Source organism: Ascaphus truei, chromosome 1, assembly GCF_040206685.1.
Source record: "Ascaphus truei isolate aAscTru1 chromosome 1, aAscTru1.hap1, whole genome shotgun sequence".
NCBI classification, from domain to species: domain Eukaryota; kingdom Metazoa; phylum Chordata; class Amphibia; order Anura; family Ascaphidae; genus Ascaphus; species Ascaphus truei.
Genome location: NC_134483.1, coordinates 214,747,372 through 214,771,525, shown reverse-complemented (window position 1 = coordinate 214,771,525; position 24,154 = coordinate 214,747,372). Strand labels below are relative to the sequence as shown.

At 42.4% G+C, this 24,154-nt stretch overlaps 1 protein-coding gene across 1 annotated transcript in view; it reads right to left on the bottom strand.

Moving 5' to 3' along the window:
- The window catches only part of DTWD2 (DTW motif tRNA-uridine aminocarboxypropyltransferase 2), a 219,075-nt gene that overhangs the window by 107,926 nt on the left and 86,995 nt on the right, over positions 1-24,154 (bottom strand). The window contains exon 4 of the mRNA XM_075601155.1: positions 10,311-10,405. Coding sequence (XP_075457270.1) covers positions 10,311-10,405 — 95 coding nt within the window. The remainder of the gene's footprint in view (positions 1-10,310; positions 10,406-24,154) is intronic.

The window sequence follows — 24,154 nt, the reverse complement described above, 5'->3', positions numbered from 1 at the left end:
GAAAATTTCAGTATAAGTCCGCGGTGGTCTCGCTAACTGACGAGTTGGTGATCCATGGTTCAAAGAAATCTATGTTGGAACCACAACTTTGTTTTTTTCTCTGTTTCTCTTTACACTGGCGACACACTTTATTCGAGCTCGGCTAGTCCCACGAATTCGGGTATACCCGGGTGTATTGAGGTTTGTGACTGTTTTCTGCCCGAGTGCATTGAGGTATTTTCCAAGCAGGGATTGAAGCATTTTATTCCCGCTGGCTGCAATACTGCACAGTATATATATATATATATATACTGCATTACAATTCATGAATTTATGCCATCTGGTAGACACGCGAAGCATTGCAGCCTATTAAATCCTAATCATTATCATTTAACAGATCAGCCGCCCGTCAGCCAGGCATGAACCCAGGCTGGGAAGGCAAATGCAACGGGGCTGGTCAGAGGTGAGGAGCGGCGCATTCCAGGTATCTGCCAGGTACATACTGGGTATTTGCTCGAATAAAGTGTGTCGGTGCAGTATATCCCTTTTGGTCCATTGTAGGTATGACTCTGCCCACGAGTCGTCGGTATCATATGCCAATTGCCTGGGGGACAGATCATTTTTGTGAAGGGAGAAGCCCCCTCGTGGTCTCTCTAAAGCCGATATCTGCACGGAGCAGGGGAATGAGCGGATTGAGGGGCCATGTGGTGGGCAAGTGGGCCTTAGCTCAAAGAGCCTAAAGAGATGGATCATTTGGGGCTTGCACACCACACTGATACTCAGGTTACAGACATAAAGGATATTAAGGTCTATTAAAGGTCAGGAGCAGCCCCTGCTCGAAAATTAATGTTAACAGTCATTGAATGTTTAAACGAGATATATAAAGTGTGATATATGTTTATCCCCAGGTTGCTTACCCCCTTTATCCCCAATTGTATTATATTATTTTATAAAAAGTTATACATGCTTACTGTATGTGTTCTAAAGTTGGTAGGAATTGACTTATTTGTTAAGCTCTTATATTTTGAGCAAGTTATAACGAAGGTGCGATCAGGAGGTGGAGAGTAAATAGAGGCGGGGTGTATGGGGTGGAAGGAAGACCTGCATGCCCGAAGACATGACGCCCCTAGTAGGGCCATACGCCGCCAGGCTAAGCCACTTGTGGACTGGCCGCAAAATTGGGATGAGTGGCTGGATACACTAATCTTATCTTTCAATTTAATTCTTGGTTTTTGTTTTTGTTTTTCTCCAAGTTCCCCATATGGGAAAGTTCCCCATCCCCCCATTTGTCCACTACTAAATTACCCGGAAATTAATTCACAAACTGGAGACTCACTTAAAAACTATTTCCAGATTAATAATGGGTTTGTAGAATTGTCAGCAATATTATGGGAGGGACATAAGGCCATGATTAGAGGACAACTTATCTCAATAGAATCTTACATAAAGAGAATGAAAATGGAAAAATATTTAACGTGAAAAATTGTAACCTTGGAAAGGAAAAAAAAAAACGTCTAGGAAAATTCATAAAATCTTGAGTCAGGAAAGTGGGGAATTCAACTGGAGGATGTAGAGAAGGCCCTTAAGTGGACAAAGCAGACATATTACGACAGGGGAGACCAGACAGTATATAGGCAAATAAATTTAGAGGGATCAGGTCGAGGGAATCGGATAAAAGGGGGAGACGAGACATAGAATCCCTCAAAGACTGCAGAGGAATTTGCTACGTTTTATAAAGAACTTTATGACTGTCAGGATTGCCGCCAGGCTCCGCCCCCAGCACGCGGCTGTACCTCTGGCACACACAGACCGCTATCTGTGTGCACGCAGCTGCGCAATGCTTCATCCGCGGAGGCGCACTCCCGCAGTATCACCACGGCACCCACTCTGCGTCGCACTCCTCGTACGCGCGCACGCCGCGCGCAAACGAACACTAGCAGCATCAGCTGTGTTACACCAGCAGCCAATCCTGCACTACCCTATCGGCTCGTGGCTTATGTGTGAGGTCATCATCAGATAGTTCCCTATTGGTGCTTTCCCCTTTAAATGCCTTCCTGTTTCACTTTCACTTTGCTGAACATAAACACTGTTGTGCTGCTTCTTGGATCTTGTCTGTTCCTGTGCCTTGCCTGACTCGTGTTGTGACACCTACTTGTACCTGGACCTGTATCTTCTCTACTACTGGACTTCGGCTTGTTATTGGACCCCCGCTCTCTCCTCTCCTCGATCACGGCTTCGGATAACGACCATTCTTCTCTCTCCAACCCCGGATCACGGCAAGTACCATGGCGGTTATATACATCCTCACCTCAGCCCCGCGGTCTAGTCCTGTTTGTGGTGGGCACAGCGTGACAATAACCTAGATAATTCAAACCTGAACGCTAAAATCCCTGACATGGCCCAGATTGAAGATTATCTAAGAGATTGTAACCTCCCAAAATTGTCAGAGGAAGACCATCACATTTTAAATGCAAAAATAACTCAGGTAGAGCTTGGGAGGGCGGTCAATTCATTGAAGCCATCAAAGGCACCTGGCCCAGATGGTTTTTCAAAATTGTATTATAAAAATGTTATAGAAATCCTACGGCCTTGTCTATTGGATTTAGTTAAAGGTTTCCTTAGCAGAAAACAAATTCCCACACAGATGACGAAGGTCAATATAGTGGTGATCCCTAAAGAGGGTTGTTGTAGTTATAGGCCAATTTCACTGCTTAAACATAGATTTGAAAATGTTTCGTAAAATCCTGGCTAATAGGTTGAATCCAATACTTCCTAGATTAATCCATTATGATCGGGTTGGATTTGTGAGCGAACGCCAGGCGTAAGATAAGAAAAATTATTAATGTGATTGACCAGACCCACAAGTCTAAACCAAAAGCTGTTTGTTTTTTTTAGCCTGGATGCGGAGAAGGTGTTTGATAGGATAAGGTGGGATTTTCTGGATAAAACTCTAGAGACATTCGGATTTTCTGGGGGTTTTCTACGGGGGTCCGTGCCCTGTATCAGTCGCCAACAGCAACCCTGAAGATTACAGGTAGTGATGGGAATTTGATAACAATTAAGAATGGGACCAGACAGCGTTGCCCTCTCTCCCCTCTTCTTTTGCCATAACAATCGAAGCCCTCGCGGCCACTATCAGAGCATCCCCAAACATACAATGGATTAAAATAAAAGATGTGTGCTACAAAATTTCACTGTTTGCAGATGATATTATTCTTACTATATCGAATATTCTGACATCTCTCCCGAATTTACAATCCACCCTCCGGAGATTTGGTAATTTATCAGGGTATAAAGTTAACATGGGAAAGTCGGAAGCTCTAAATTGAACGCTATCTGAAAAGGAAGTCGAGGTTCTTAAACAGCACTTTGACTATAAATGGAAAAAGACGCATTTGAAGTATCTGGGAATACATCTTACTAGAGACTCATTATACTCATTATACAAGTACAATTACCCTGATCTTTTCTCAAAGATAAAAAAAGATCTACAAGTCTGGAACTCCCATTGTATCTCCTGGATAGGGCGTATAACTGTGGTCAAGATGAATATCCTTCCTAGACTTCTGTATTATTTTCAGACAATGCCGATATCTGTCCCACACACAAGTATAAAAGATATTCAAAATTGAATTATGCAATTTATTTGGAAACATAAACAACAGAGAATAGCCAGATCAATTATGTTGGAGGCTAAAGAAGGAGGTGGCATGGCAGTCCCAAATATTCTAAAATATTATATGGCCTCTCATATGAAACAAATAGTTTATTGGTACTCTCCGAGAGGGGTCTATGCTTGGGTGGACTTGGAGAGCTCACTCAAAAAAACGGTTAGGCTGCTCTCCCTTCTATGGTTGCATTTTGGAACTGGGCTTGGGAGGCAGTCTGAACCAGCAGTAATCGGGTTTACGTTGAAAATTTGGCAGGAGGCAAAAAAAAAAAGTTTAAGGTTATGTCGGCCCCATCCAGGCTCACGCGCCCCTGTTTGGTAACCCAGGGTTTGAAATTTGGAGAGCAGTGGATTCCTCCTGGCTATCCTTCCATGAACACCATTCTTGTTCAGTCTTTTTCTGGTAGTTGAGTCATGAACACTCACATTAGCCAAGGCGAGAGTGGCCTGCAGATCCTTGGATGTTAAGCTGGGGTTCTTTGTGACTTTCTGCATGATTTGCTGGTTTGTTCTTGGAGAGATTTTGCTAGGGCGGCCGCTCCTGGGTAGAGTGACTGTGGTCTTGAACTTTCTCCATTTGTAGACTATCTGTCTGAGAGTGGATTGGTGGAGCCCCAAATCGTTAGAAATTGTTTTGTAACCCTTTCTAGACTGATGAGCATCAATACCTGTTTTTCTAAGGTCCTCAGAGATTTATTTTGATTGGGGCATGATGTGTTTCCACACACATGTACTGCTGTGGCCGAGTTTATTTGAGCATTTGCCCGTTCTCGGCCGCAGCAGTAACCTGGTGCGCGCCAGAGGGTGCCGGGCGCGCGCCGAAGACACGGAGGAGCGCCCTCCGATCGGGGCTTTCTCCCTCCCGGGTCCCCCGGAACCCCCTGCCACCGTCCCCCACATCGCGGGACACCAGGGCTCCCTCGGGGAGCCCTGGACGCGCGTGCAGGGGGCGCAGGCACCCGATGACGCGTGACCGCGCGGCACGCCGAGGGAGTGCGGCTAGCATACCGGGGCATCCCCAGCCTTGCGGAGCTAGCCGCACTCAAATAAAATGTGCCGCCTCTGTATGGTAAATACCAAACTCACAAAGTTTCTGATCCTTATAAAGGGTGGCCTCCCAATCTCACACCTGAATATCTACCTAATTATTTAAACACCTGATTATAATTATCCTCTTTAATTTAGCTGGAAAAAAATCCAGAATTTCACTTTCTTTCTCATATACCCTGACTTTTAATTACTCATTGTTTGTCTAATTCATACACCATTTTGTTTCAAGAGACATGGCATTAGTTCATATAAACCCTATTGGATATTTAAGAAAAGACTAGTTTTGATTCAAGAAGGTTATCATGGAAAAACTATGGAATTTCCATAATTACCATTGGGGTTCAGAAACTATTTCTCACGTGTGTGTGTGTGTGTGTGTGTGTGTGTGTGTGTGTGTGTGTGTGTGTGTGTGTGTGTGTGTGTGTGTGTGTATACCTTTCAGTAATTGTAAAATGCAAAGTTTATATAATGTGGCTGTGCTGAGTGATCCCCCATATATGTTATGTTTAATAAAATAAAAAATAACCCAAAATCGCGCGATTTGTACTGTATGTTTATATTCTTGGAATGTGTGATATCAATAGACATTTTAGAAGCGCAAAATGTTATACAACACGGCGAGATGAGAATTTTCCCGTCACTTATTGCCTTGTCAAATCACCAGATTTGACATGTAAATACCACAGCTACCAGAATAGGCCCCAATGTGTTATGTGTTCTGCAATGTGTTCTGGGTTTTAAACCATTCCTTTTTACATCTCATTCACAGCACTCCAACCCTGCAATAGCTGGGGGCATTAACTGACCCTTACATTGTTAATTAGCAATTAAACAGACGATAATTAACTATTGCTCTTGGGTCTGTCATTTCACAGCTTCTAGATTTACATCATTTATAGAACAGACCTGTCTAACTATTTGGCCTTTAAAAATCTTTACAACTTTCAGTTTTGTCATTATTATGTGTGAGTCAGCGGCATGTTCTGTGCACCTTAAAGCTTGTCCTTTGGGGTCACAATTCCTACATTTTGTAAGAAGATGAGTAATTATGAATTATAAGACAGAATGAATTGGTGCTATTAAAATCTAATATGGACTTTGCAGATTAAAAAGGAAACGCCCTGTTTTTAAAGGTGGGACATTTTACTTGCATCGAATGATTACTTAATCATAATATATGTCATTATTCACATTAATATGGTATCAGCGCAACTGTTTTGCCCGACTTATTGTTTGTGTGATAGAACATTATTAGTTAGGGAATGATAGCTCAATGAAGAAACAAGGCAACAGTTACATTTTCTTTCTGGAACACAGAATGCCTTCAAATATTTCATATTTTATTATTATTCTCAAATTGATCTCAGTCATAATGTTTAAAAGAGGAAATGGAACATACAATATGGATCTTTCTTTTCAAATAAAACAATTGTAAAAATACCAAGTGTAAATTATAACAATAATACACAAATGTGATCACTGAGAAAACCATTAAAAGGTTGGTTACGGTTGCATTACCAAAATGTTAACCATTACATTTTATTACAGGTACTGCTTTTTTAGACCTTTAAGACCCTACTCAATATTTAGTGGAGGTGCTTTCTACTCCTGGAGAAGTGTTCAGCATGACTCAAATACATGGGACTTCTTTCTTCTCTAGCACAGGAAAGACAACTGAGACAAGAGAAAAAAATTAGGAGTCTCTGAGGAAGCTGCATTACCAGCAATGAAACGTGTAATGCATAGGGCGATTGGAGAGCTGTATTTGGGAAGCACTGAGGAGTCCATCTACACTGGTGGATGACCGTGCAAGTGACAATCGGGGAGCTGGCAGAGTGTAACGGTCGTGCTCGCCACAAACCGGGACTGGACCGCGGGGCTAAGGTGGGAATGTGAATACACCGATCTTAGGCCGCGCTGCCGGTTCTGGATTGCGCAATTCGTAGTCGTTCATAGCAGGGTCAGGATTGGAGAAGGCAGCATCGTTGTTATTCAGGCAGGAGTTCGGCAACGGGTAGACAGGAGATCTCCGCTTCCGCGTAGAAGCATGAGTGCGGGAGAGACCTCTGCGCGAGGAGCGGCCTCGGCCCATGACGCCGGTCTCTGTAGGAGGAGATAGCCGGCTGGCCGAAGAATACCGTGGGGCAGCGCCAGGGAAAAACTAGCGCTTCAGCACAGGAGTCCAAAACAGGCCTCTGCGTGGAGAGTAGCAGCAGGCCTCAGGAAACTGAAGGTAAGCTCCGCTAGGGGAGAATGCAGCAGGTAACAGGAAACAGGGAGCTGAAGGATACGGTGGATATCCAACGCTCCAGCACAGAAACCAGGACACGGCCTCTGCAATGGAGGTACACAGCAGGCCCCAGGAACAAGGAACAGGAACCAGGAAATAAAAACAGGACGGCCAAACAGGTAGCTTGTGGCAAACACAGTTACATCCTATGAAAAAGGACTATGCTCGGCACTGAGGCAGTGTGAAGGAACAGTATATAAAGGGCGGAGAGCCAATCACAGGAGGGAGGTGTGTGAGCATTCCTCCAATGATGGAGCACAGGGCAGACGCTGCAGTTAAAGGCAGCACATGTGCCATTGATTGCCAGAGGGAGGCTTTGAAACTGTAGAGGTCTGCAAGGCTAGAATCAAAGCCAGGAGCGGATTCCTTACACAGAGGTAATTGTGGGAGCGGAGAGTGGAGCGCTGGGAGAACGCTAATACCTCAACCGCACCCACACAAGGCTCGGGCGACCTCTATACTCACCTAAACTTGAGAGTGAAATGTCTGAGATTTTTTCACATTTTTATCAGTAAATGGTTTTACGCTATGTTCTCTTTTGTTTCTCTTTCCCATACTGTATGTGCTGAGGATTTCTCCTTTAGGCTGCGATTATAGTGGGCGAGACCGCGCACGGCACGAACAACAGACCCCTTCTCTATGAGGTCGCCCATAGTGCGTGTGAGCGATGCAGAGTGAGCGCACGGCAGATTTTTGAAAAGACAAATGATTTTGTCTTTTCGCACGATGGCCGCATCACGGCCGTGTCACGTGATCGATTCAGCCAACGAGGGCGAACCAGCCTTGTGACACGTCCATCGCGACTCCCTGTAGCCTCGGACCTCAGTGCAGGGATCGCTTGAATGACAGGGGCACGCGTGCGTACTATAAATGCAGCCTTAGTAAGGAGTAAATGGCGTCATCCTCTGCAGAGAGGGTTTGTGACCCATTTAATATGCCCCAGTTTTCTTCCCCCACATTGGATACCTTTTGCACAGACTTTTTGGACAGTCTGAACATTTGAAGCTGCGTCTCAACGAGGGGCTGAGAAGTATATGTATATCCATGTAATTTAGTGAGACATGAGAATGTAAGGTTTCCCAATTTAATGTTTGTGTCACAGTGAGAACGAACAATCTTCCAGATAATTTAAAGCCATTTGGTGCTAAAATATTTCACCAGTAAAGATACGTGGAGATATCAATTCATTTTAAGAAAATACTTGGGATTCTATCTAGCAAAAAAGAATGTGAGTAGGATTTACATTTCCTGAAGATGACAGTGAAGGCGTCTGATAGATAAATATACAAGTCAAGTGCTTAAGAGAATGACTCTTAAAAAATATTCAGCACCTTAGTCAGGTAACGGGATAATCAGAAGTAGAGAATGAGAGATATTCACGGTTTTAACTGCACAAATCTTTAATTCAAAGATGAGAGGAGTGCTTGTTACTCTCTACTTATGCAGTTAAGATTTTTGTACTGAGCCCCCTGGCAAACTTTCATAACTTATCCAGGTACTTTCTGCCGATAAAACATAAAAATGAATAGTATATATGGACTCCAGCTAAATTAGCTAAATTAGATTTGTTTATCTAACTATATACAAATATATTCGGGGACAATACAAAGAGCTTTCAAAAGAACTATTCATCCCGAGGACAGTACAAATGACACAGAGTCATACTTTAGGTTTGAGGAAAGCCGATGGCACCAGCAACAAAGGAAAGGGTTCTTTACAGTAAGGGCAGTTAGAATGTGGAATTCATTACCCATGGAGACTGTGATGGCAGATACAATAGATTTATTCAAAAAAAGGTTGGACATCTTTTTAGAAAGGAAAGGTATACAGGGATATACCAAACAAGTAAACATGGAAAGATGTTGATCCAGGGAGTAATCTGATGGCCAATATTTGGATACAGGAAGGAATTTATTTTTCCCTTAATTTGATATCATTGGATTATATTTCACTGGGTTTATTGTTTGTCTTCCTCTGGATCACTATACTGTAAGTAAGGATATAGGATAAAGTATCTGTCGTCTACATTTAGCATAGGTTAAACTTGACGGGTGTATATCTTTTTTCAACGTCATCTACTATGTAACACCCCCGAGGCTTGCACTGGCGGTATGCAGTCTATTGGGGGGGCCAGTTGCAAATAAGTGATTGTTGATGTTGCCCCACTTAGCTGGATTGTTGTCATCCTGAGGAGACTCCTGGCTGATGTATTCCAATCGCTGTATTCTCAGCTATTCCTTCTCCACAATGAATGGAAGAGACTAGGTGATGGTTAAACCGTGGATACATTCAGTAACCCTCCACTGAATAAATTAACCACTTGTGCCCTGATAAAGTGCTTGGGAGTTGGGAGGGGGAATCAGATTTGTATATCATAATTTATCATGTCTCATCAACAATGATAAGCCATATAAGCATATACCGTAGCAACGATAAGAGACATGTATGAGCACACATGTCCCAGACAGGTCCCAAAACATCCTTACCCCACAATCATACAGTATACATACACCATTTGCACTGCAGTCACTGATTTGGGGTAATAACATCCAAATGAGCACTGACAATGTGTAATTTTTAGCTTCTTATCCACTTGAACATAGATCCCTAGAAGTCAATGCCTTCTTCTTCACACAGATTTTACAGCGTAGCCTGGGTGAACCCTTTCAGTGCCCGATGGAAGTATAAGTCATGAAAGTCTGCACCATGGAGGCCGTTATGACAGTACAGTACATCCTACACTTTCCCCTAAATGAACAGCGCCTCGTCCTCCTACCACCCCCCCCCCCCCCCCCGTCCGCCTTGGACTCTCACCTCTGTGGCTTGGGGAAATTGGAGTGCAATTTCAAACTTATTTTTGATTTTAGCCACAGAAGAGGTTACATTTTTGATAGTAGGTCCTTCCTCTCCACCTGACCCCTGATATACATAGTACTAATACAACAGAACTCCAAGTTGTTGGTCTCACTTTGGACAATACCATAGCGTGATTCAATAGAGTTTCTTGAGACCTAGAGTATGTTTCAAAAATTTTGCTCTAGTTTTACTTTTGCAACTGCATTTTATAATAAAACCACAATGATATTACAATCATATGACTATAACATACTGTAACTGTATTTCATGTGAAATATAACCATGTGTGGTTTCCAAACTTTAAAAAAAAAATATTTGACCAAAACCCAATTGTCATTTTGTTGTTTTTTTTAATCATGAATGTTCTTGATATTTATTATTATTAATTGTAATATCGACATATGAATTCTTTACCAAGTAAAGTAAAATCAGGCAAATATAAAGTCTGTGCAATGTAATTTTTACCTGTCTTCACCAAAGCGTCGACCAATTAAGACTTTGCACTTATCTTGGGGGAGGCAGGCCGCTAAAAGAGGTACAGTCCGGAGAACTCTGCTCTCCTAAAAGTGGGAGGTGAAGTTACAAAGAAAAACATGTTATCTATAAAACAATGTAATCCATGAGCATTAAAAGTACAACAGACGGGCTATCCCAGAGATGTTGGCTATGCGAGTGAATCAGATGTGTACTTTCTATTTGGCATACGGCATGTGAATACATATTTTTAGTACAATTAAGTACATGATTGATTCCTGCGTGCAGCTAATACAGTACTTGGCTTTTTTTCCCGTCAGGCATTCTTCTGGGATACATTTTTCTATTACGCTTTTGCAAGTGGTTCTACATATGATCTACAATTTCGATAAATTTAACAAATGACCAAAGTTTTGGTGGCTACACCCACTTTGGGCCACTTAGGTCAGACATTATAAAGCAAGTATGGATGAAGTCAAATGAAAACGACTTCTCTGTAATAGAATCATGGGTTGAAGTAGCAGTTAAACTAGTTCAACAAACAAGCACACCACTTCAACACATTTAATGTGCCAAAGTTTCAGTCTGATCATGAACCTTCGTCAGGACAGGGGAACTGAAGGTGTAGTTGGACGGAAATGTTGATGCATTTACCCATCATTTGCTGTGCTTGTTATTTAAACTTGCTGAATGTGGAGCACCAGTTTCTGCTACTCGTTTACAGTGCACCAGCACCACCTACTCTTTGTAGCTTTTGAGTGCCACATTGTTACCATGGGCAGCAGTCAAACTGCCACCTGACAGTGGATGATGGCAGCTTCAATGGCGCTCAAACCCTCTAAACTAGATATGTTACCCTACCTCCTACAGGAGAAGGAGGAAGGGAGAAGCATGGATTTCAAATGACAACTTGAAAGGACCAAGAAAATGTTGCTCTGGCTAATATGCTAAGCTATGGCTGGCTTTTACAGAGGTCAAGGAGATCACACATTTGTAGATCAGTTGTTTATTCAGGATTCGTCTGCTCAATGAAGCAGATGAATTCAGAAGAACCCTGAAGTAATGTCAACTAGGACCGTAGGGACTTATTGAACTGTATTCCCGCCGACGCAGTCCATTGGACCACCATCAGTTGAAATTCTCCATTGTAGTCAATGCCCAATCATCTGCTTTAGGGGACATAAAATGAGTCACTTAGGTTTGTAGGACAGGTTGATTCAGTCCTGTTTGTATTCATTTTTCTTCCAGTACAATAACAACAAAAATGTTTTAAATTCCTTGAATGCATTGTAAATAAGTGAGAAAAAGAAGAATCAAATTTCTTCCAAAAACACCTGCTTTGCTATTTCTTTTTTTTTTATCTCAAACCCAACAACAAAAATAAAGTTTGAGAAAGTTTAAGTAAATAAAATCACAATGGAATCAATAATAAGAACCTGATGAAAAGCTCATCATATGTTCTGTTCAAGGCAAATTGTATCACTTTTCTTTTATTTTCAGTGACACAAGTGGAGCTGAGCATACGATGGGTATTTCTTTTAGATAAGGCTAATTAACAAAACAACTAAAACAAATCATTTTTACAGATATGCAAACCAGCTAAACGCCCAAATGAAACTCGAAATGGGTGTGTGAAAACTCAATCGAGACGTTGTGAATTTCAGTCACCCGGAGGGTGTGGGAATGGAAGGTGCTGTCGTACCTAATGACAGCGATACGCTTAGTAGGTTAAAACTGGATGATTGGTGCCAGTATTCCTCATACAGTAGATAGATGGTGGGGAAGAACTTCAGGAGCTGTAATTAGTGTTGTACCGGGTCATAATTTTTTTTTAAACCGTGTAACGGGTACCATGCCAAAATCAATTGTTCTACCCGGCCTGGGTACCCGGTTGGCACTTACCTGCAGGGTGGAGGAAGACCGTGGCGACATCTATGAAGAGCAGCAGAGGTCCTGTGGCGGTGTCAGCATCCGAAGTGTCTTCAGCCGACGTGGGAGCAGCAGGAATCCATTACACAGCACAGCAGTAGGAAGCAGTGTGAGCCGGGGAACCATGTGACCGAACTAGGAGCGTTCCTATTGGACAGACGGCTACGTGGTTCCCTGGCTCACACTGCTACCTGCTGCTGTGCTGTATAATGGGTTCCTGCTGCTCCCACGCGGCTGAAGACACACTTCTGATGCTGCCACCGCCACAGGACCTCTGCTGCTCTTCATAGATGTGTTCCGTCACTGGCTGCAGGTAAGTGATGTGATTAATTTCAGCTACCCTGATATTACCCGACACCGGGCCCACTTCTCAGTTGCAAGATCCGGGTAATGTCTGGGTAGCTGAAAAAGAGCCGGGTAAGGCCGGGTACCGGGTAATTCAGGGTACTCGGTATATCACTAGCTGTAATCAATAGCCAAACTCATAAACATGCAGGATAATACTAACCCAAAAGAGACAAACAGAAAGGTATACAGTATAAAAAAAGGGTACAAATTAGATAAAATTATACAAAATTAGATATGGATTAAATTTAAAAAAGAGAGCTTTTCATACAAAAAAAGGATATACAGTTAGGTCCGGAAATAATTGGACACTGATACAAGTTTTGTTATTTCGGCTGTGTACCAAAATAAATTCAAGTTACAGTTAAATAATGAATATGGGCTTAAAGTGCAGAACAAAAAAACGAATATCAGCTCCAAAAGCAAAAAGGTAAGTGAAATCAAATAACAGTCTTTTAAATTGTTAATAGCAATGTCCGGTACATATAAGTATAGATGCAGGAAGAGGGGAGAAAAACCAAGGGGTTAAGCAATGTAAAAGAAGCGGAGTTCTTACAGAGAGGTTGGATTCCCACCAGGCTGTGTGATCCCGAGAAGCTTCACCTTACCCCCGTCTCCTTCCAAATGAAGTGGTGTAGAGCCGCACGCTCACAAGGTGTCACCACTAATGCATTACTCCAGCAACAATGGTGAAACCGGTGGTGTCCTCTGATCCAGGCAGCAACAGAAACAACAAATGATCGAGTGGACTGCCGCTTGCTATGAAAAGAAGTTGGGAAACTCACCAGATATGAAGGTTAAAAAAGTCTTTAATGAAAACTACAAAAAATGACAAAAATCCTGTAGTTTTCATTAAAGACTTTTTTAACCTTCATATCTGGTGAGTTCCCCAACTTCTTTTCATAGCAAGAGGTAGTCCGCTCGATCATTTTTTGTTTCTGAGCTTAAAGTGCAGTCTATCAGATTTAATTTTAGGGTATTCACATCCAAATTGGAGGAAGGGTTTAGGAATTACATCTCTTTAATATGTAGCCTCCTCTTTTTCAAGGGACTAAAAGTAATTGGACAATTGACTCAAAAGCTGTTTCATGGACAGGTGTGGGCTATTCCTTCGTTATTTCATCATCATTTAAGCAGGTAAAAGGTCTGGAGTTGATTCCAGATGTGATAATTCGCATTTGGAAGCTGTTGCTGTGAACCCACAACATGCGGTCAAAGGAGCTCTCAATGCAAGTGAAACAGGGCATCCTTAGGCTGCAAAAAAAAAAGAAAATCCATCAGAGAGATAGCAGGAAAATTAGGAATGGCCAAATCAACAGTTTGGTACATTCTGAGAAAAAAAGAACGTACTGGTGAGCTATGCAACACGAAAAGGCCTGGATGTCCACGGAAGACAACAGTGGTGGATGATCGTAGGATCCTTTCCATGGTAAAGAAAAACCCCTTCACAACATACAGCCAAGTGAAGAACACTCTCCAGGTGGTAGGCATATCATTATCCAAGTCTACCATAAAGAGACTTCACGAGAGCAAATACAGAGGGTTCACCACAAGGTACAAACCATTCATAAGCCTCAAGAATAGAAAGGCCAGATTAGATTTTGCCAAACAATATCTAAAAAAGCCAGCCCAGTTCTGGAACAGCATTCTTTTGACAGATGAAACTAAGATCAACCTCTACCAGAATGAAGGGAAGAAAAAAGTATGGAGAAGGCTTGGAACGGTTCATGATCCGAAGCATACCACATCATCTGTAAAACACGGTGGAGGCAGTGTGATGGCATGGGCATGCATGGCTTACAATGGCACTGGTTCACTAGTGTTTATTGATGATGTGACAGAAGACAGAAGCAGCCAGATGAATTCTGAAGTGTATAAGAATATATTGTCTGCTCAGATTCAGCCAAATTCAGCGAAGTTGATTGGACGGCGCTTCACTTTACAGGTGGACAATGACCCAAAACATACTGCGAAAGCAACCCAGAAGTTTTTTAAGGCAAAGAAGTGGAATATTCTGCAATGGCCGAGTCAATCACCTGATCTCAACCCGATTGAGCATGCATTTCACTTGCTGAAGACAAAACTTAAGGCAGAAAGACCAACAAACAAACAACAACTGAAGACAGCTGCAGTAAAGGCCTGGCAAAGCATCACAAAGGTGGAAACCCAGCGTTTGGTGATGTTCATGCTTCCAGACTTCAAGCAGTCATTGCCTGCAAAGGATTCTCGACAAAGTATTAAAAATAAACATTTTATTTATGATTGTGTTCATTTGTCCAATTACATTTGAGCCCCTGAAATAAGGGTACTGTGTATGAAAATGGTTTCAATTCCTAAACGTTTCATACGATATTTTTGTTCAACCCCTTGAATTAAAGCTGAAAGTCTGCACTTCTATTGCATCTCGGTTGTTTCATTTCAAATCCATTGTGGTGGCGTACAGAGCCAAAATTATGAAAATTGTGTCAGTGTCCAATAATTTCCGGACCTAACTGTATTTATAAGAGGATCCTTATCCAAAAGGAGTCCCAATATGAGTGACACTTCTTGTAGTTTCCAACGCAGCTCCCAAGAAAAATTAATTCAACCCGTTCTTCAAGTATAAATAAATACAAAGAGAGATCGCATGCGTCAGAGTGCAGTATTTACTTAACACCATCAAGGGAGACAACAGATAAGAGAACAGTGAATTACATCAAGCAACGGAGCATGGATCCACCAACGTTTTCCTATCCTTGCAATATCCTCCAGAGGCATGGGGCGGTCAACTCCAGTCCTCAAGCCCCCCTCCCCCCCCTCCCCCAGGTCAGGTTTTCAGGATATCCCAGCTTCAGTAAGGGTGGCTCAGTAAAAGACTGAGCCTCTGATTGAGCCACCTGTGCTGAAGTAAGAACTGATTCAGCCACTTGTGCTAAAGCTAGGATAGCCTGAAAACCTGACCTGTTGGAGGGGGGGGGGGGGGGTTGAGGACTGGATCTGAGCCCCCCTGCTCCAGAAGACTACAGATTCCGCCCCTCCGCTGCGTACTTCCATCAATACGGAACACGTTTAGTGCAGTATATACTGCACTATGAAGGCTGCACTATCTCTCTTTATCAACGCATGATACTGCTGTACATATCTATTATACGAATGAACCAGAAGATCAATGACATTTTCTAGGACACAAGTAAATATTTAAGTTTAGTTTCCCTTTAAGAGTAACTGAATCTTTCTATAGAAGCCAATTACACTGAGAAATGATATACGTACTGTACTTTTACTCCCATTAGCTCTCTGCCTGTCCAGCAATGGAGCAAACAAGATTTACACTCACTCCCTTCATCAGTGTGTGGACAGCAGAGGTAATAAGCACACACAGGATACAATATCTATATCTCTATTATTGTAGTGACAGTTACTAGCTAGTTATTAGTTATTTCTAGTTGCAAATGAGGTGACACCGTTTTGTCTTTCTAATTAGGTTGGCCTCCCTCCTCATTTATGTTGACGTGCTTCAATAAAACATTGAAATGTGAAAACAGCAAAGATAAAACTGGTAGAGAGGTGGGGGAGGCTGGTGATTCAAGGTTGGGATGAGTAGTATATTTTGGTTGCAACTGATAGGGCTGGAGACATGCTGTAAAAACACCCCAATTATTTTGGAACAGTAAAAATCCAGTTTTGACAGAGTGTACCAGGAGTGAACTTCAGTGAACCACTAAAAATCACAATATTGATTATGTTGTGTGGTCAAGTCTGAATGACTAGAATCATGTAGTAATGAATAGTGTCAAAGTTTTGTTATTTTCATACATGTCTTTGTAATGGAACATGTCATCTCACTGCACTGTTACCCAGTGCTTTTTAGTGCAGTAATAAAGCTTTCTATGCCTGACTAAAACCTGCTTGGATCTTTTATATTGTTGATCTACAATACAGTGGGCTGGGTGTGTCAGCATCCAGATTAGCAATTGATTATTGTTAAAAGGCAAGCATTCATCTCCGACAAAGTGTACATATTAGTGAAGTGGAAGCAATTAGTAATGTCTAGACTTTCAAAAAGTACAGTATATAAAAATGTTTATTCGCCTGACATTTTTAAAGGCATCAATCACCTAGTATTAAACATTTCACTGTCATCAATTCAGTGTCCCCGTACATGTAATTAGTTGCACTTCTTTAAAAGAACAAGCCAAGTGGCCTTTTTTCTTCTTCTTCAAACACAGGATTGAAGCAGGGGGTCTCCGGAGCTGAACCGTGTTAATTTCAGCTCCGGGGGACAGACCCATGCTTCCTGAGATACAGACCCTCTAAAGGGGGTGCAGGTATCTCGTCAAAGTTTAAAGCTCCTGCATCACATGGGCCAACAGGAAGCCGCACCAGATGACATTACAACTTCCTATTGGCCAGCAGGACGCGGGAGCTTTGAAAAGCCTCCATCACATGAACCAGCTAGCCGAGCGGAGCAGCTACCTGCACACCCACCTGAAGTACGTATCTCCGGAAGCAGGACCACAAATACCGTCGCTTGGGTTGTCGCTTTAATGTGTAGTCACCCCTATTCAAAATGTAAATGTTCTACTTGTCTATACTCTTACCAAGCAGATCATGCTTTCTACGCTGATGTTTTCCATGTATTTACAGTAGCAATAAACAGAGATTTGATTTACAGAGATTTGCTTGTAAAATTGTAGGCTTACGACCACATCTAGGATGAATTACATCTGCTATCCTATCCACCGTAGGAATAGGGCCTGTGTGTGACTAAATACTTTCTATATATTTATGTACTTATTTTATTTCAGTTGAAGAATTGGAAAGAAACCAAATATATATATTTCCTATTTTTCAGTAATTCTATTTTTATGACTGCAGAATAAGAAATTTTACTTGTCACAAACTGTATCCAAACTAAACCATTTCTTTAAAAAAATAATACATTTAAATGCAGGAACAAGACAGGTTTATAAAAAGATCACCAGCTTCAGTCACAATTTCAATGTAAGCAAAAGTAGGATTGGTTCCAGACAGCCAAGTCCAAAAAGAAAGCACCATTAGCTCACCAGGTAAGTGGAAAAATTAAAATCATTTATTAAACTACATAAAAAACGAGTACTCCTTGAGAAAGGGCTTTAGTGCCCAAAATGCGTGGGAGGTTTTTCCTGTCCTGTTATGTTTGTTTTGTTTTTTATGTAGTTTATTAAACAATTTTAATTTTTCCACTTACCTGGTGAGCTGATGGTGCTTTCTTTTTGGACTTGGCTGTCTGGAACCAATCCTTCTTTTGCTCATGTTGCCTCGACGATTGGATGGACGCACAGTCGCGGTGAAGGCGCGCTAGATGGGCCTCTCAACCACGGCAGACATTTGATTCCGGCTCCTGGAACCTAAAGACTTGGCGGAGCGTTCCCGGATGGACCGGAGGTTGTGACACACATCACTGGCACTCGGGAGCTCCACAGTACCGCCAGAAGAGGAGGACAGCACACTCTCTACAGTGCCTCACACAGCAAAGGGATACAGATGACGGAGAGCCGAAAACGGGAATACAGAGGTACAATCATATATTTCCTCTGCTTTGCATATATCCCTATCAGCTCCTATCCATTGGAATCCGGTCACTGGTTACCCTGCCTGTGGTTACTTCCATTCTCTGCACTGACCCAGCGCTTGAATCGCCCTCACATTTAGCCACTGCTGTCCTGCATATTACTGAACATTTTTTTCTTTTCCTTTACTTTCTGTTTAGAGCTTTGAGTCGCTTTTTTTCAAATACCCACAATTTCAGTGCAGCATATACGACATAAGTACAAAAATGTGTCTCAAGGTAGATTGGAAAAAACCCTGAAATCATAAATGTCAACAAACCTCATTAACACACCTCAGCACTTTCAGGTGTTGGCTGTGTCTGTAACACAAGTCACTGCAGAATGCCAATCTGACTACAATGTATTTGACTTCATACCGAAAACAAAAGCAGATGCAGAGAGACTACATTGGTACAGTGGTTAATAAATACTTTGCATATGAATGACTTGCTAGTGCCTAAATATTTAACCACAAAATACGTTATGCATGTCTGTTTTCAGAACTACTCGTTTATAGCCTACCTAAATAGGTCATTGGAGACTTACTCTATACATATTGCAAATTGGGTACTGTACATTTTCTCATGACAGTGATATTGTTGCTACTTGATTAGCAGTGTATACTCAGTTCTGTTTTGTACCAGTGAAGTCCTTCTGTTCAGATACCTGACGTGTACTTATGCATGTGTCCTGTCAGAGCTGTGTAGGGAATCTGTTTCTTAGTCATTTTTCATTCAGGTGCAAATGTGGTCAGATGAGAGACACAGAGACACAGCTTTTTAAAAGCACAGACTTGTAAAGAACCAGTTGTTCAAGGATCACATTTTCCGTGTTTTAATAGACTCAACTCCATGGCTTTATCCCTGCCACACCACTAACTATTCTCCCAAAACATAGACACTCAACATTCACTAATAAAATAATCTACTGCTTGAAGCAAATGTGAACAGAAAATAAAAGATATGCTATGTTTGGCTGTGCTAATATTTCCGCTTTTTATTGCCCCTACTAAAAATGAATACTTTCAAGTTTTTATATTATCTATCTATGGTGATGGAAGAATAATTCTTCCTGCATAAATAGTGTGCTGGTACCAAAGCTCACAATGAATACACTCTAGTGAAAGGGGAGACTGTTTCACTGAATACAAATCTACAAATGCCCTAAGTTTAGCAGGGATAGGCTAAACAGCAATTATCAATGATATATGTACTTCACCATTTGCAAGTGCAGCATTTGTACAATACACCAATATACCTCGAGATAGATAATACTTTTTATTGTAAGTGGAAGGAGAAATTAGAAGCATTTCAATAGCTTCCTAACTCCAGCTGCACTTACTTGTCTCCAAGACATGTTCTATAAATCAATCCATTACTGTACATGTTACTGTTTCTGTGTTTTTCCCAACATTGGAGGTAGACTGTAAGCTCTTTGGGGCAGGAATTCTCTTCTCATAATATTTACTTTTTATTTCATGCACAAATACTCTTTATGTACCATACATATAAAGTACTGTGTACATGGTCAGAGCTATTTCAATAAAATATATATGTATAAATAATAAACACACACACATATTACCGGTATATGTATATAATGTGGTGGGTTCTGGGGCTATAGCTTGCTGGGATTGTGTTTACTGTATTTTCATTTTCAACTGGTATCAGTTGTTTGGGGGTTAGTAGCCCCTCCTCCCAGGGATTAAGCTCACCCTACCCCACTTTTAAAGTATCAGGTTTTTTCATGTTCATGTGCAGGACAGACCCACTGTGGTCATTCTCCCTCCAGCAGAGGTAATTGAGGATTTTCACAGGTAGTGTTAGGACCTGCATACTGGTCATGCCGTGACGTGGCTGCAGGCTTATAATGCTTTGGCCAAAGGGTTTAACTAAATTACACTTACTCATGAGAATACTAAGGCTGCACCCACGCTGCCGCTTACCGCGCGGTGCTTGGCAAGGTTACTTCTAGCAATTAAAATTTAGAAGTCCCCTCTCACGCGGTGCGCGTACGCTCGGGCACACGCTCACCCACGCTTGGCGCTTACATAAACAAAAAAAACCTACTTTAAACTGCGCTTGCCTGCAACGCCCCCCCCCCCCCCCAACCCAGCGCGCGCTTGCGAAATAGCGCAGACACCCGTCGTTCATGCTTGGAGAGCTGGTGACGTCACCGCTCTCCAAGCATGAGCGCTGTCAGTGCCAGCGTGGCCGCAGCCTAACATTGAAGTATTTAACTATGTATTTTGTCACATTTGATGTAGCATTGGGTATTTTTGGCTTTTGTTGTATACATTTGGCCACGCTGAGTAGAACTCCTTTTGACATCTATATATTAATATATATTTTATATATATAGATTGCTGGGATTGTGTGTTTATTCAATAATAAAGCAAATTAAAATGATATATATCTATATCTATAAAAATGAAAACGTTGTTTGTTTGCTGAAAACGTTGTATATTTGCTGTGCTTATGGGCAATCTGATTTTGTCCGTTGGTCTGTCACTCACCCTCTGGCCAATCTGATTGGTCCGTGGCCCGGCCCCGCCCACGCACGCCTCATTGGCCTGCGTGGTTCGCTGATCTCACAAACCCAACTGCCACACTCAGAACAATCACTACCTCACCGCCTGCTCTCACCTCCCCTGCAGATTAGGTACCGTGCGCTGCCACGTGCTCCCCCCCCAACACTAAACCCCCCCGCTCCCCCCCCCCCCCCCCTTCACCAACACCGCCCGGTGCAGTCACCCACCAGCACACCATACACCGTCCGGTCACACACCCCCTCCTCATGCACACCCTCCGCTGCTGACACCCAAATGCCACCCCCACCCCACAAACAACTGCCACCGCCACCACCCCACCCTCACCCCTACCGTACCGTACCCCCTCCGGTGCCACCGCTACTTACACTCTCTCACCCGGAGCTCACCTCACCGCCGTCTCCCCCCCCCCCATCACACCCCCTCACCCGCAGCTCTCCCCACCTGCGGGCCCCGTTTTCTCTCCCCTCAGCGGGGAGGGGGGGTTGAAGGAGCGCACGCCGCTTCTCCTCACCCCTCCCCGGTGACCGACGGGAGCGCCGGGGAGGGGGGAGAGGGGGGGGGAGAGCATGCGCAGAGGACAAGGGGGAGGGAGAGAAACACCGCCGGGGGGGGGGGAACAAGCACCGGGGACAGGGGGGGGAACCGATCGCCTGGGATGAGGGGGGGGGACTCACCCCCCCCCAAGATTCAACCCCCCACCCAAGATTCACCCCCCCCCACACACCCACCCAAGATTCACCCCCCCACACACCCACCCAAGATTCACCCCCCACACACCCACCCAAGGTTCACCCCAAAATTCACAAACCCAAGATTCACCCCCCCACCAAAGATTCACCCCCGCCACCCCCCCCACCCACCCAAGATTCACCCCCACCACCCACCCAAGATTCACCCCCCCCACCCACCCAAGATTCACCCCCCCAAGATTCACCCCCCCCCACAAAACAATTATTAGGAATTCATATCCCGGGCAACGCCGGGTCTCTCAGCTAGTGTGTGTGTGTGTATATATATATATATATATATATATATATATATATATATATATATATATATATATATACAGTATATATATACATATATATATATATATATATATATATATAACACACACAAAGAGTAGCGGTAAATAGTTAGTGATTAAAGTGATACATTTGAAAAATTATGTGAATAAATGTTAATAAAGATTATTAAATAACTTATTAACAAGAAGTGCCTGTGAAGCACTGAGTGGAGCTGGGACGCTTGAGGCATTAGCTGTATGCTGCATCCATTTGATGTCCAGGTGCAATATCCCCACTGTGGATCTCTCCATCCATGCTGTTTGACTCCCACAAAGATCCCGTAAGTGCATTTCCTTGGGATCATTGTTTTAATAAATTTGCCATATTTTTTATACAGTCACGCGTTATGGAGTTTGCGCTTCTTTATGTTATATATATATATATATATATATATATATATATATATATATACACACACAGTATACACACACACCTCGCTTAATGACACTCTTTTTACATAAAAGTCTTATTTATTTTTTAAATGAATGAACTTCTAAGAACTGTTATAAATGAGTATTATTCTGGCTTTTTGCCATTTCCCAATTCAGTCATAATTGAGAGAAGAAAAATCCTAATTAAACAGGCAGAGCTATTAATTACTACATGTTAATTATGAAACGACCTAATCACCAAGGGCTTATGCATTTTGGAAGAAAATGGCAGAAAATCTGTCTACAATTAAGCACTTAGCACACCTTACATCTTCCATTCTAATATGCACAGCCTGAAACAGTAGTTATTCTGAAAGCATCATTACATTCTAATTTTCTGGTCATACGTCAACACGTTTAAAGTACTGTATCTTAGTATATCTTTATATCGTTCCAACAATAATGTGCAGCCATTCTCACTCGCAGGCCTCTGCAACTGGAACTCTCACCAACCTCTCCACTATTGTCAAGAATCCATTACAACCTCATCTTCTCAATAACGCCACCAAGTAGACAAATCTACCCTTATATTATATCCTCTCCAATGTATCCTTACAATCACACGTGCACTTACATGTCTTTTTTCATTCTTTGATACCTCTTTCACATACAGAACTGCTAACTGTCTCTTGGCACTTACACTTGTTCCCTGTGTGTTTTTACAGCTGTGACCCCACTGTTATTTATGTTAAAGTAAAAGGGACACAGATTCCTGGAGCTCCCCCCTCGTTCCTCTGATGGCCTTGTGTAAATACATGGAAAGGAACTTAAAGGTCTTTTTTTCCTGCCTAGGTTTTTTTTTCAAGAACTGTTTTACTTTATTTTTAAGAAGAACAATGCATGTGTGTAAATCAGCTTATATAATCCGCTTTATTAAGATGAGAAACTGCAGTGTAGCTATGTTGGAGAAGCCGTTTTTTCCTATAGATTATTAAAAACAAGCATATTCCACGTTCCTAATATTACACCAGTAAAGGAAGATTCATCTCACTGCTTTATTTTAAAACACAATTGATTAAAAAAAGTAGAAAAAAATAGTAGGAATGGCGGTCACTGCTTTCCGAAGTCAGGAATCAACCAAGCGCAGATTGAAGCTAAAAATGTTTATTTATTCATCCAAAGAAAAATAGACATACACGGAGTGTAATACTCTGACGCGTTTCATCTCTGCAAAGATTAAAAAAAGTAGACATTTCTATATACAGTACACACATAAATATATGCATATGTATTATTTTCAGGGTGGCAAGGCCTCAGACATAATGTATGCGTGCGCGCGTGAGTGCACGGCGTCACGCTCGCTTGTAGCAGGAGAGATTGCTGTCCTGCAGGCAGAGGCGATGGTGAGGCGTGTCAGGGGCGTGGCTGTGACATCACGCAGATGGTTCACCCTCATTGGGCGAACCACTCACGTGACCCGGCCGTCGCACAGCAAAGACAAACAAGTTTATCTCACCAAGCATGCGCACTATGCACACGCCGATTGGCCTCCATTGGTTTGGATTTGGCGCGAGCAACGTCGCTCGCCCTGTCTGATCCACTATGGATGCAGCCTTAGAGAGGTCAAAGTCCTAAACTCGCTAGTCAGAAAGCGTATAGCACAGCAGATTCTAATACTAATTATAGACTATAGGGATATAGTATACAGTATGTCATAGCACCCCACTCCCCTTTGAAAACTAGACACCTTCTATAATTCAATATGCCGCTTTGTCCTCCAATGTAACTACAACACACATCACTGTGAAATGTTCAAAGAACTAGATTGGCCATCACTTCGAGTCTAGGAGCAAAGTTAATCTTTCCTGTCTTGCCTTCAAATACTTTCTGGGCAAGCTGAACAACGCCTATCTGAACAATATCCTCACCCCTAACACAAGCAGCATTTATAACCTGAGTTCTGACTCCAAACAATTATTCATGGTTCAACAAAGTATCTGTC